The 12,806-nt window shown below is 51.3% G+C and overlaps 5 protein-coding genes across 5 annotated transcripts; 3 read left to right on the top strand and 2 right to left on the bottom strand.

The window, feature by feature from the left end:
• Window positions 1-83: 83 nt before the first annotated feature.
• UHO2_03542 (uncharacterized protein) lies at window positions 84-935 on the bottom strand (the record flags this gene model as incomplete). The annotated part of the gene is made up of 1 exon (XM_041554148.1): window positions 84-935. One exon carries the CDS (start codon window positions 933-935, stop codon window positions 84-86), a length of 852 nt encoding a protein of 283 aa, XP_041410082.1.
• A 699-nt stretch (window positions 936-1,634) lies between these two features.
• On the top strand, window positions 1,635-3,320 carry UHO2_03541 (uncharacterized protein; the record flags this gene model as incomplete). Its single annotated transcript, XM_041554147.1, has 1 exon — window positions 1,635-3,320. One exon carries the CDS (start codon window positions 1,635-1,637, stop codon window positions 3,318-3,320), a length of 1,686 nt encoding a protein of 561 aa, XP_041410081.1.
• Window positions 3,321-3,810: 490 nt separating this feature from the next.
• On the top strand, window positions 3,811-5,754 carry UHO2_03540 (uncharacterized protein; the record flags this gene model as incomplete). The annotated part of the gene is made up of 1 exon (XM_041554146.1): window positions 3,811-5,754. One exon carries the CDS (start codon window positions 3,811-3,813, stop codon window positions 5,752-5,754), a length of 1,944 nt encoding a protein of 647 aa, XP_041410080.1.
• A 586-nt stretch (window positions 5,755-6,340) lies between these two features.
• Window positions 6,341-8,669, top strand: UHO2_03539 (uncharacterized protein; the record flags this gene model as incomplete). The annotated part of the gene is made up of 3 exons (XM_041554145.1): window positions 6,341-7,294; window positions 7,376-7,611; window positions 7,673-8,669. The coding sequence occupies 3 exons, from the start codon at window positions 6,341-6,343 to the stop codon at window positions 8,667-8,669; spliced, it is 2,187 nt and encodes a 728-aa protein (XP_041410079.1).
• Window positions 8,670-8,964: 295 nt separating this feature from the next.
• UHO2_03538 (uncharacterized protein) lies at window positions 8,965-11,100 on the bottom strand (the record flags this gene model as incomplete). Its single annotated transcript, XM_041554144.1, has 1 exon — window positions 8,965-11,100. The coding sequence occupies one exon, from the start codon at window positions 11,098-11,100 to the stop codon at window positions 8,965-8,967; it is 2,136 nt and encodes a 711-aa protein (XP_041410078.1).
• Window positions 11,101-12,806: the final 1,706 nt, after the last annotated feature.

Below are 12,806 nucleotides of genomic sequence, written 5' to 3'. Positions count from 1 at the left end.
CGGCTGCAGTGCAGGTGGCTTTGCGGTATTGCAGATGCGATTATGGTGATACAAATGCAAAGTGCTGACTCGCGAAAAGGAGTTCAATCGTTCCTCGGCCGCTTGACGTAATGACCACCCTCCCGATCGCGAGGATCAACATCGTACGCACTATCCCTCTCGAGCAGCTCTCGTTCGACGCTGGGCGGTCTTGGTCTCTTTACCGCTGAAGGTACCAAAGGTGGCGTAGACTCCCTATGCCTCTGATGGGCATCGTACCTCAAAGGTGAAGAGTGCTGATCGTGTGGGTGTGCTCTACGCATCGAAGGTGGAGACCGTGACGCTACACCACGGTATGCTTCTCCGGCGTAAGGACTCCTTGACGCTGCTCCCTGCGTCGAGCCTTCCGATGGCGCATACCTCTGACTCGACCCACTCCCGCCCACCACCGCTGCTGGAGGAGGCGGAGAAACATATCTCCCGCCCAACCCGCTCGCAAATGCTGGATAGCTCGGATCCGCATCCCTTTCTCTTTCCCTTTCCCCCGCTCCGTACCTCGCTGAGTAAGAGCTGTACTCCTCCCCTGCATACGCACTAGCCCTTGGCTCGTATCTTTCGTAATCGTCCCTATCTCTTGAGCTAAGCGAGCTAGCATGATGTCTGGCAGCTGCAGCTTCTCGTTCCAACTCCAGCGCGTGGTCGCGGTGTGATTGTTCGATCCGTGTACGTTGGGCACGCTTGGATGCAACAGCGTCGAGAAGGTAGTCGAGCTCTTCGCGAAGTTTCTGTTGCTTGGCTGTGGCCTTTGTTACGTTGGCTTTGAGCTCGGTGTGGTCGTTAGAGACTCGGTCGTATTTATCTTTGGATTTGAGGAAGAGGGATTTGTAGTCAGTTGATGGGTTGGCGCCGCGTGGTTTGCGAGAGGTTGTGGTGGAGGCACTGGCTATTTCTGCCATCTTGTCCAAAGTGTACCGAGATGCACTCGAGGTGGTTAGAATGGAGCTGACGTTGGTTCCTGCGATGGAAGGAGGTGGTAAGGTGGAGCAAAGAGGTGAGGAGTTGGGAAGGTTGAGGTAGAGGATCAGGGTCTTGATCGCACGGATCCGATTGGCGCTTTTCCATCAGTGTTAGACCGATTGAATAAACAACCAAGGAGAATTTCGTTCTCTGTCCCGAAAGCCGTGAAAATTTCCCAAAAGAGCAAACAATCAACGGTAAGTTATCGCCCTTGGCAGCGCGTGAAAATTGTTGGAAAAGGAGGCTGAGAAATTGAGAATCAAAAGGAAAATAATAAGAATAATGTGTTAAGTTTCCTGACTCGAGTGAGCGATGGTCACGTGCCCCTTCGCTCCCCATTGAAAAATGCGCTTCTATCCATTCGCACGATAGGAAGAAAAAGAAAAAAAGTGTGGAGAATTGCGAGTGTTGAAATGCGAAGCGGTTGGTTGGCTGAACTTTTTCTTCTTGCCAGTTGACGACCATCACACATAACAATCATCTTGACCTGCTAGATGCTGCTGAGGTCTACAACTCTTCTTCGACAAGCATTACGACCAATCTCTCGAGCGCTCCCTACTTCCCAGCTCATCAGGCAGTTCCCTTACATTAGCCCGCTGCCCGAAATACACCTTGCAAAAGCCTTTGCTAGATCCACCATGTCGACAGCAGCACCTTGCTCACCAGAGCAACCGCCAGCCAAGCGCATGCGTTCGCGCCCACCAACTCAACCAGATACGACTCGTATTAACGGCGCTGCTTCTTCTTCTACCTCGGCTCCATCCTGCGTACAAGACAAGCAGCAACGAAAAGCAGACGCACGTCGCACACGCCAAAAGCGCAAAGACTATGCCAAGCAACTCACCAAAACCGGCCGCGAACCGATCGAGTTGGACATCGAAGAACTTCTCTCCATCCGCAAAGTGACCGATATCCTCTCGGAAGGCCTGGAATACTCGAACAGATTCGAAAGAGGAACTCGCCTCACCCTCCAAATCAAACGTCTTGATGCACATGGAGATGGACTTGCTATCGCTCCTGAACGCGACTGGGTCATCGCCATCCCCCACACCTTGCCTGGAGAGAAAGTAGTGGCTGAGATCACAAGCAACGAGCGCCTCTACTCCAAAGCCAAGCTGATCGAAGTGCTGGAGAAGAGCGATGTTCGAAAAGACGAGCTGGTTAGGTGCAAGTACTTTGGCGACTGTGGCGGTTGTCAGTATCAGATGATTGACTATGAGCGTCAACTGGAGATTAAGCGTGGAGTGGTCGAGCGAGCTTTTGCACGCTTCTCAGGCCTAGATCCAAGCTTGGTACCTCAGGTGCTACCAACGATTGCAAGTCCAAACCAGTACAACTACCGCACGAAACTCACTCCCCATTTCGAGCTGCCGTACGAACTGCGTCGAGGTAGGAGAAGCGGCATTCGCAACAACGCCAACAGAGAGGTTGTGGAGGGAGCAGAAAAGAGGCAATACTCGGTAGCCATCGGCTTCGACTGCATTGGAACAAAACGTGTTATGGATATCGAAGAATGTCCTATCGCTACAAAGACGATCAATCGCGCGCTACCCGAAGCCAAGCAAAAAGTCAGAGATGGTATCGAAAGCTTCAAGAATGGTGCGACTATTCTGCTGCGAGACTCACTTAGGACGTACGAGAGCTTTGCGGAGGACCAAGCAGTTACTCAACCCCCAGGCGGAGAGGTGGAGAAGGAACTGGATACCCAAGTAGTGACGGACCACAAGGCTACAGTGAAGGAACGAGTTCTGACAACCAAATTCGAGTCTCCGGCAGGCACCTTCTTCCAGAACAACCGAGGCATTCTTCCTAATCTCCTTGACTACGTGCGTGAGGCAATCGTCTCTTCCTCCACCCCTGACAGTGCAGAGGAGAGGTACTTAGTAGATGCTTACTGCGGCTCGGGGCTGTTCTCTCTCTGCCTAGCCTCGCTCTTCGGTGAGGTATCTGGAGTCGAAATTTCTTCCGAATCCATCAAGTACGCCACGAAGAACGCAGAACTCAACTCGATTACCAATGCAAAGTTCCTCGCTGGCAATGCAGAAGACATCTTTGCTAAGATTCAGTACCCTGCAGACAAAACAACGGTGATTATCGACCCACCTAGGAGAGGATGCGATGAGGAATTCATCAGACAACTGGTGAAATTGGGGCCAAAGCACATCGTTTATATCAGCTGCAACGTTCATACGCAGGCAAGGGATGTGGGCCAACTGATAGGCATGGAGGCAAAGTACAAGATCAAGAGTGTCAGGGGGGCGGATCTGTTTCCTCAGACACATCATGTTGAAGGTGTCGCGGTTTTGGAGCGCGAGGAAGCATAATGCCACGTTACAGAATCCACTCTCTTGCAGATCCACTCTCTTGCAAATCCAAATGCCTCTTGCAGCATTCCTCATACTGGGCAGCTTTCGACACTGTCTCCCGTGAGCGTTGGAAAGTTGTTTGATTAGCGAGACCGGCTGAGAAGTGAAGAAGCTTGTGTCCACCATGCACAGGTGGTGAGTGAAAGTCCGGGACTCGGATCCTTTGTGGAGAAATTTGTGAGAGAGCGAAGAAGAAACGCAGGAAAAAAAAAAAAAAAAAAAAAAAAAGAAAAAAGAAAAAAGAAAAAAAGAAAAAAGAAAAAAAGAAAAAAGAAAAAAAGAAAAAAAGAAAAAAGAAAAAAGAAAAAAAGAAAAAAGAAAAAAAGAAAAAAGAAAAAGAAAAAAAAAGGTCGGATTCGCAAATTAAGGCCTGTCCAACTCTCTTTTCCTCTCTCCATCCTTGACCATCATCTACCACACAGCCTTGCTTCCAAGGCTTTCACTCACAATGGCATCTGCACTGGCTCGATCAGTCAGGCGTCTAGGTCTCTCCGCGTCGGCGTCGTCATCGCCATCTTCTTCTACTGTGGAAATACAGCGCAATTTCTCAGCCAGCATTCGACGTTCCGATCAAGACAATCAGAAACCGCAATCCCAGTCGTCTGAAGAGGCTTCCTCTCCCTTCTCATCGACCGGTGCTGTTTCAACCGAATCGAAAGACACATTAAGCACAGAATATCAGCCTCCTTCACAATCTCGAGGACCATGGCCACTCGATTCCCAACCCTCCTCCGACGAGGCACCATCTTCCAGCTCAAACCCATACACAGGCTTATTCGACGGATCCAACCCATTTCCCAAGGTCCCCGTCCCAAAACTTAGCCCGACCCGCACTTCCACCAAACCAGCTCCTTCGGAAAAAGGCAACTGGTTATCAGACCAACTAGAGACTCTCTCCTCCCCCTCTCCCTCATCCTCCACCCGTCACTCCCGATCACGCTACGAAACTCCCGACGGCCGTCGCAAGCACTCCATCCCCCGCTCCGTCCTATTCGCAGAATCTGGTTCCACTCGTCGATCCGATGGTTTCCGACCTCGTATACCCTCCTCTTCCTCCTACCCCGTCAGAAGACGACTCGATAGAACACCACTAACCCAACAAGAAGCAAACGCGTTCATGTCTCTTCTCGACCAAGCTCTTGCCGGAACTTCGACCTCCCCCTCCTCCTATTGGTCCCATGACGAGGAAAGAGAGGAACAGACGCCATTCGGAAACTACACTTCGCTCATCAGCAATCCTAAAACTCAATCCGGCTCGAAAGCTCTCCTGCAGGCATTTGCCAAGAGAAATCGACTGCAGAGGTTTGAGGAAGCAAAAGCACAAAGAGCGAAACGCTTTGTTAGAGAGGGGTTGGCCGCCCAAATCGATCCCATAGAATTGGAAGCAGGCGTTGATGAGGCGAGGGAGAGCATTGCAATGTGTAAAAATCTCGGTGAGGTGCTCGAGTGGGCTAAGAAGGAGGTTTGGGGTATTAATTCCATCACCACTTGCACTTCCACTGATGATGCGGAACAAGCCACTGGAGCAACTACAGAAAGCAAGGGTGATGGACCGAAGTATGGAAAAGATACACCATTTTATTCCTCCGTCCTCCAGCTTCTTTTCCTAGCTATACGGGATCGGTATAATTTTCCACACGTAGCGCTTTCCATCCCGCGCATAACCCGTTGGCTTGGTATTGAATCCTACGTACTTGGTGTCACGGGCAGTCTATACAACGAAGTGCTCAAAACTCAATGGGACTGGCTAGGAGATTTGCAGGGTGTAGTCTCAACCCTTCGACAAGCTAGAGAAACAGGCATTCTTTCCGCTCCTCAAAGGTACTCGCCCATCGCACCGGCAGTAGGGGAAGAGAGGAAATTAATGGGTTTTGCGACAAGCGAAGACGAAAGTATCCGCGAAACAGTCGATAGGATCGCCAACGAGGTCCGTAAATTCGTGCTCGAACAGCAACTCGGCGCTGATGCTGGAAACAAAAGAGATTTCTCATTCGATCATATCCTAGGCGATCCTGACCAGCAGATGAAAGCACAGGGGAAGAAGAAAGACTCAGCACAGGATTGGAGTCAGAAATGGTTGCTCGCCAATGCCGAACAAGCAGCGACACTTGCTGGTCAGCCGTTTAGATTGTTACAGAAACGTATGCGCGACGAGGAAAGGGCGAACAGGGGCTGGTACAGTAGGTCCGCCAAGGGCGATAGCAACGAACGTGGCTATCGCAGTGATAAGTATGATCGTGACATCGACAGTGGTGGGGAGAGGAGAACGAATAGGATGTTTAGTAGAGCTGAAGGATATCAGCAGAGCGATGAAAGAGGTGGTTCGAGGTATTCAGGCTCACCTTCTTACGGTGCGAGGACGTCGAGAAGTCGATTTTCGGATGACTTGTAAAACCGCACACTCAGACTTCCGCCAGCACAAATACAACCAATACATCTTCATCTCACATTCTCGAAGGAGCCTCTTACGATACTAGGAGAGTCTCAATGATACTAAGGGAGACAGAAAGGAACTGTGATTACTCCAAAAAAAAAAATGCAATACAGACTAAGGGGCCTAAAAAATAATAAAATAAAAACAAAAGAGATGAGTTGAAGATGCGTCGGCATCTCAAGCAAGGTGCACGTGTTACGGCCGAGACATCGAGATACGGGAGGCTCACATAAGCGAGGAGCACAATGAGGTACGCAATTGTTGTCATGGTGACAACACAGTGGCACCCGGTATCATAGCAACACAGGGGTACAAATGAAGGAACACACCCTGCCTTGGATGGGATCAGAGCAGTGAATGGAGTATATATATGTGTTTGTCATTTAGTCTCACACTAAGAAAACTAAGCATTACATAGAACATATGGCTGTGGCAAAGGGAGTCTGATCGTGACCCCGATAACGCCGTATATTAATTGTTATCTTCAATTGATTAAGAGTCTGAAGAAGCTATCACCGAGCTAACCGAAAACTCGCCGACAACCATGGTAGAAGACACCGAAACGAGGACTAAAGGAAGCAGAAAAGGCAAGAACACCCAGGTTCGGGTCGACAATAATGCCACGAGCGAGAACGAGCCGGAGGCCATCAACGATGAAGCCGACGGAGACACCGATTCCGACTCCGACTTTGATGATGGCGACAAGCGATATAACTTTCGCACCCTAGCAAAGCTCCTTGAACCTGTGCCAAAGCTCACGTCACGAAACTACCATAGCTGGAGCGCTCACGTGAAATCTTTCCTCCGATCCGTGCCTCATGCGATGAAACATCTCGAGGGAACGTACGACAAGAAACACCCGAAATGGAGCCGCTCCCTTGACGACGCTTTAATTAACGCCCTGCGTGGAACAATCGATACTACCGGAGAACACAATGTAAACTACCTCGTTCTAGATGTAATCAAGGAGTACCTTACTTTCAACCAAGTATGGAGAAAGATCGAAAACGGTCTCACGAATGAAGCCACCAAGACGTCCCACAGACTTGCGCTTATCTCGCAACTCAACGATGCAAAGATGTTTCACTCGGATGCCAGAAAGCTAATCCAAGAGATCCGGTCCATACAAACTGAAAGCAGTCTCCTCGGAAAACCATTCGCCGATGATACATTGTTCTCGGCCCTGCAGAAATGCACGATCCGGCATCCGGTGTACAAGGAGACGGTTGCCACCGTCCATCAAATCGACTTCAACGCCCTTGCCACCGCATTAAGCATCCGGCAGACTGCTGTCGAGAGTGTCCCCGCACAAAGGATCAACCCCCGACAAGCCAGCGCTAGAACCGCCGGCAACGACGATCAAAATGAACGGGCCGGAGAGACCGAAGCCGAAGCCGACAACAGCCACGCGAGCCCGAGGAACGCAAGCAAACCACGCCGAATCCGATGCTGGATCTGCAAGCGACCGGGACATGGTATCAGCCAATGCGACGCCTTGGTTACCATTCCCAAGGACTCCCCCCTCGCTGAACCTAAATAGGAAGCGTGGTGCTCCCTCACCCTCCCAATGAAATGGCAGGACCCCTCGAACACAAAAGAAACAGCTCATTGGATCTTGGACTCGGGGGCGAGTTATCATATGGTGAACGACTACAGCATGCTCATTCACCCGAGAACTTGCCGAAAGCGGATAATTACCGCCGGAAGCGAGGTCTTGGAAGCGGCAGCTATAGGAGATGCGAGCATATCAACAGGTTACGGGGAAATCTCTCTGCAAAATGTATTGTATGTAAAGCACCTTAATGTTAACCTTCTGTCAACAAATTCATTAACGGATCAAAGAATTTCTGGGTATCAAGATTATACGTGATAGAAGACGGAGGAGGATATCCCTGAGTCTAACGGCATACATCAAGGAAATGGTGAACAAATGGTTAGGAGGAGCAAACGAGAAATCCTGGATACCCATGCTGAGTGTAGCGAACACCGCCGGAGGCGAGCGATGTGAACCTAAGCGAGCAAAGAGGTATCAAGAATTGGTCGGCCAACTATTATGGGTCTCCAACACAGCCCGACCAGATATTGCCTTTGCCGTCGGCGTATTGGCGCGATATATGTCGATCCCGATCGACAGTGCATGGAAGGCAGCTGTCCACGTGGTAAAGTACCTGAACCAAACGAACGAATATCAGTTGCACCTAGGAGGAGAGACAAACGAGCACTCGGATACACCGGTAACGACGTATACCGACGCAAACTGGGCATCCGACCCCACAAATGGACGAAGAAGTACCTCGGGGTCGATAACATATGTGTATGGATGTCCGGTGAGTTGGAAATCACACGTTCAGAAGTGCGTGGCACTGTCGGCAGTCGAAGCAGAGTTTGTCGCCGCTTCCGAAGCGGTACGAGAAACCTTATTCTTCTCATATTTGCTCCGGGATTTGGAGGCCACGGGCGTTCGGCCCGTACTATACACAGACAGCCAGGGGTGCATACAGGTGAGTAAAGACCCAGCCAAACATTGGAAGTTAAAGCACATCGACACACGGTATCATTTCGTACGCGATCACGTACAAGAGGGCGATGTGGAGATCAAATATGTCGGAACAGCAAACAACGTTGCAGATGTCTTGACAAAACCCTTACAGGGTCTTAACACCTCACGATTGGCTAGGATGATAGGACTGGAGATCCCGCCGAAGGGGGGAGTTGAAGATGCGTCGGCATCTCAAGCAAGGTGCACGTGTTACGGCCGAGACATCGAGATACGGGAGGCTCACATAAGCGAGGAGCACAATGAGGTACGCAATTGTTGTCATGGTGACAACACAGTGGCACCCGGTATCATAGCAACACAGGGGTACAAATGAAGGAACACACCCTGCCTCGGATGGGATCAGAGCAGTGAATGGAGTATATATATGTGTTTGTCATTTAGTCTCACACTAAGAAAACTAAGCATTACATAGAACATACGGCTGTGGCAAAGGGAGTCTGATCGTGACCCCGATAACGCCGTATATTAATTGTTATCTTCAATTAGATGAGGTGGCAAAAGCATGATGAACCATCAAACACACCCTCAACAATGAACAAACGAAGGATAGAATAAACAAAGGCAAACCGGCGGAGCGAATCAATCAACTCAACGCCTTGATTTGAAACTTAGATAAGAGACTCAACAGTTTTGGCAACAAACTTGTCAATCTTGTCGAGCTTGCTCTTGAGTTTAGGAGCCTTGACGCTGGCGATCTTAGCGACAGATTTGGTGATCGCCTGAACCAGAGGAATGATCTGCTCCTTGATATCTGTGGTGATCGAGCTGACCTGAAGGGTGTCAGAGATTTCCACGACCTGCGTCAACATAGCTGTGACATCCGTGGTGAAGGTTTCGACGGAGTCATCGAAGAGAGCGATCGAAATGTTGTCCTCCTTATGAGCCTGACGGCGGAGAGGGTGGACAGAGTGAAGCAGTTCGGGAACGGAAGAGACCATACCCGTAGTGTCAAGGATGGTACGTTTGAGGATGGGGAGTGTCTGGAGGAGCTGCAGGTTGGAAATGGTCTCTTCGACGGGGGTGAGGAGCGAAGAGCGCTTGATCGAGGCAAGACGGTGGATGTCAAGGAGAGTAAGATCTCCTCCACCGTGACCGAGAGTACCCTCACCAGCACCGCCGGTGGAAGCAAGACCATCGTTGGGGTCGAGCAAGCCGAGGGTAGCACCACTTTCACCAAGAGGACCGGAACCGAAACCACCGATGTCGACGGGAAGCTTGCCGATGGGGAGACCATCGCGCCTGACCTTGTCATCAGTGATGCCAAGGACATCCTTGATGTCAACAAGGCTACCTACGTCGGCGAGCACATCTCGCCTCACGACAGCGAGAAGATCATCGATCTCCTTCTCGTCGAGGACAGAAAGGTCGGCAATCGAGCGCTTGAGCACAGCGATGTGGGCAAGGTCAAGACCAGCGACGTCAGTGTCAACAAGGCCACTAGTGAGACCACGCTTAACAACCGCCTCGACCTTCGCCAGAGTGGAATTAGGCAGGGCGACAACGTGAGCAATGGCACGCTTAAGGCTGAGGACACGCTGAAGGTCAAGACCAGCGACGGTGCTCTTAACGCCATCGAGAAGCTGGCGTTTGACGGGAGCAATGTGGCTGACAGTGGCAAGGACTCCAGTGAGAGCGTTGATGTCAGTGACCGACTGGATCGACTTGACGAAGCTGACAGTGTTGAGGACCTGCAAGCCCGAGACGAAGGCAGGAACGTCAGCGACGCTCTTGATCGACTCGAGCAGAGCAACGGAGCCAGGGACCGCAATGACCGACTTGAGGACCGACTCGACACCAGCAACGTTGAAGACGCGAGCGACGGTGTTGAAGCCATACTTGACGGCGTAAGCGACAAGCTTTCCAGAGCCAGGGACCTTGGCGACCTCGTTCTGACCACCGTGAACCGCAGAGACAAGCGAGGTGATGCTCTTAATGTCAGCAAGAGCAGCGACGAAGGCGACAGGCGAGTCAAGACCCTGGAATGCCTCAATAAGGGGCACAGCGTCCGGGATGGCCGTGATAGAAGCGAGAACAGTGTCGATCTTGGCAACCTTGTGGACGGTCTCGATGACCTTAAGGTTGGTGAGGACCGACAAGGCATCACCCTGGAGAACCGAGTCCACGTTAAGGTTCTGGAGGAGAGTGGCAAGACCGGCTGAGCCAGCAACGTCCTTGGAGCTGATGAGGTTGCTGACGACTTGGGGGTTGAGCACGCTGAGAAGGTCTCGGCTAAGGAGACGGACCTTGGCGACCGAGCCCTTTTGGTGGTGGGTGGCGCTCTTGGTACTCTGAGTCAAGCTGTGGAGGTCGATGAAAGTGTTGGCGAGCGAAGCCTTGATGTTGTCGAGGAGGACATCGGTCTTGGCAGCCTGCTTCTTGTGGTCCTTGAGCTTGAGGATACCCTCAGCGGTCTTGGTCTGGCTCTCAAGGTGAGCAGAGAGGGTCTGGACGAGACCAGCGACGTGCTTGATGTCGACGGCATCGACATTGGTGTGAGCAGCGTGAAGAGCGTTGACGTCAGCGAGACCACGACGAGCGGCAACCTTGACGAGGTGTTTGAGGTTCTTGAGGTCGACCTGGCCGGTGCTGACCTTGGCAGTGTCGAGAGCGTTGACACGAACCTTGCCATCCTTGACGCGAGCAAGGTGGTGCTTATGAGTAGCCGGAAGAGCAGCATCGACCGAGGCCGCGTTGGCCATGGTGATCGCAGCGAGGATCAGGATGAGCGAAGAAGAGAGTCGCATCGTGAAGAGATTTTGTGTGAGGGGAAGGATATGGGAGTAGACTTGAAGATAGTCGTTAAGATCAGAAGGTTTCCAACGAAAGATTAATCGGGATAGATCCTGGGGTATCGCAAGGGAACAGGAGCAGGGAGCAAGGGAACAGGAGCAGGGAGCAAGGGGAAGGGAAAGGGTCAGGTCAAGGAATTAGAGTGGAGTGGAGAGGAGAGGAGAGAGTAAGATGAGGAGACGAATAAGGAAGGGAAGACAGAGCAGATGAGTATATGTAGTCTTCTGAGGCCAGCCGCTCCGTCCGAATGGATGTGTAGTCGGAACACCAGAGCTCAGAAGCACCGAGTCGCTGCTTTCGCCTTGTTGTGCTATGCGACGCTTCTCAGTGGCGCAATACGACTTGACATGTCATCATCAAACGAACAAGTGGGCAAGGTATTCGAATAGACTCGCAAGCGTCTGTGATAACAGGAAGCCCCTGTCTGTTGAAACCAGACCAAGGATCCAAGGGCATTGAGGATCGAGGCTAGAAGATTGCACTGTCAAGACGCTTAGAAGTGGCGTGCAGAGCTGCGCGATGGAAGACAAAAGAAGCCGATCCTGCAGCTGTCACCGAAGTATTCGAAGCGCAATCAACAGTGCCGAGTGGGATGAGAAGTCTCAACCTGACATTCATTCGCCTGCTGCTATGCCTTTCCGGACACTCGGGCTGAGAAGCGAGTATGCTCATGCGCAGCTGGTGCTGGCATAGTGCCTTCACTACTGACCCAGTCAGAGGCGACTCCGATGCATGACGACGGCCAAAGCCCGTTGCGTTTCCCAGACTTCTTGCTGAGGCTGCGCGGTCTTCAAGCGAGAGGTTCGAGGATGTGTTCTAGCGGGGACTTTGACCGCAATATGTGCAGATTGTAAAGAGAACTGTGCGGCCAAGTCGGTTCGAACAATGGTGTCACACACACCATTGTTCGAACCGACTTGGCCGACGCGCTATTGAAGGGTCCTGTGCTCATGTGCGGGTCGGCTACCGCTTCGTCACTTCGGCTCAAGCTTTCCTCTGGTCGTTGAGAAGGTGCAAGCAGTCAGGGAAAGCGAAGAAGGCTGGGCAAATTGTGTATCACAAACTCGACATGCTGATCTTAGAAACCAGCACGTCGTGTTATCTGACGGCTGTCAAAGTCGGATATCGAATCTTGAAGAGCTTCTGTTCCTCATGTCTATAGATTCAGAGCAATGAAAAGTAATGAGCGATGGCCTCGGAACAGCTCCAACCGGAGAATTCGACATGCTAGTAGCAGCAACAGCTCGTGAATGCTTTCCAACTCGGTCACTAGCACTCAGCTGCATCTTGCGGAAGCGCAAACTTCGCGAGACTCCTATGCAGCAAGCCAAGGCGACGTAAGTGCAGCCGCCTGTGCAGATCTTGAACACCGCTAGCCTGATCTTTTCTATTCAAGCAGGGAACGTACAAAAGCGACCCTAGAATCACAAGGCCTAGGCCACAGTTACGTGCTAGCTTACATTTTTTGGATGATTGTGCTTGCTGCTTGCTGCTTGCTGGATGGGGTCTGAGCACTGTGCCAAACTTCGACGCAATGATGATGGAATGGTTTGGAAGAAAGTATATCTGCATTGCGATGTTGAGCATATATGAACGAATGGATGAATGTGAAGATAGCCTAAGCATGAAGAGTGTGTGTTTGGAGACGGACCGTTCCGGC

This window comes from Ustilago hordei, assembly GCF_900519145.1.
Source record: "Ustilago hordei strain Uho2 genome assembly, contig: UHO2_contig_06, whole genome shotgun sequence".
Taxonomy (NCBI): Eukaryota; Fungi; Basidiomycota; class Ustilaginomycetes; order Ustilaginales; family Ustilaginaceae; genus Ustilago; species Ustilago hordei.
The sequence above is the reverse complement of the archived record's forward strand: the minus strand, read 5'-3'. Positions and strand labels throughout refer to the sequence as shown.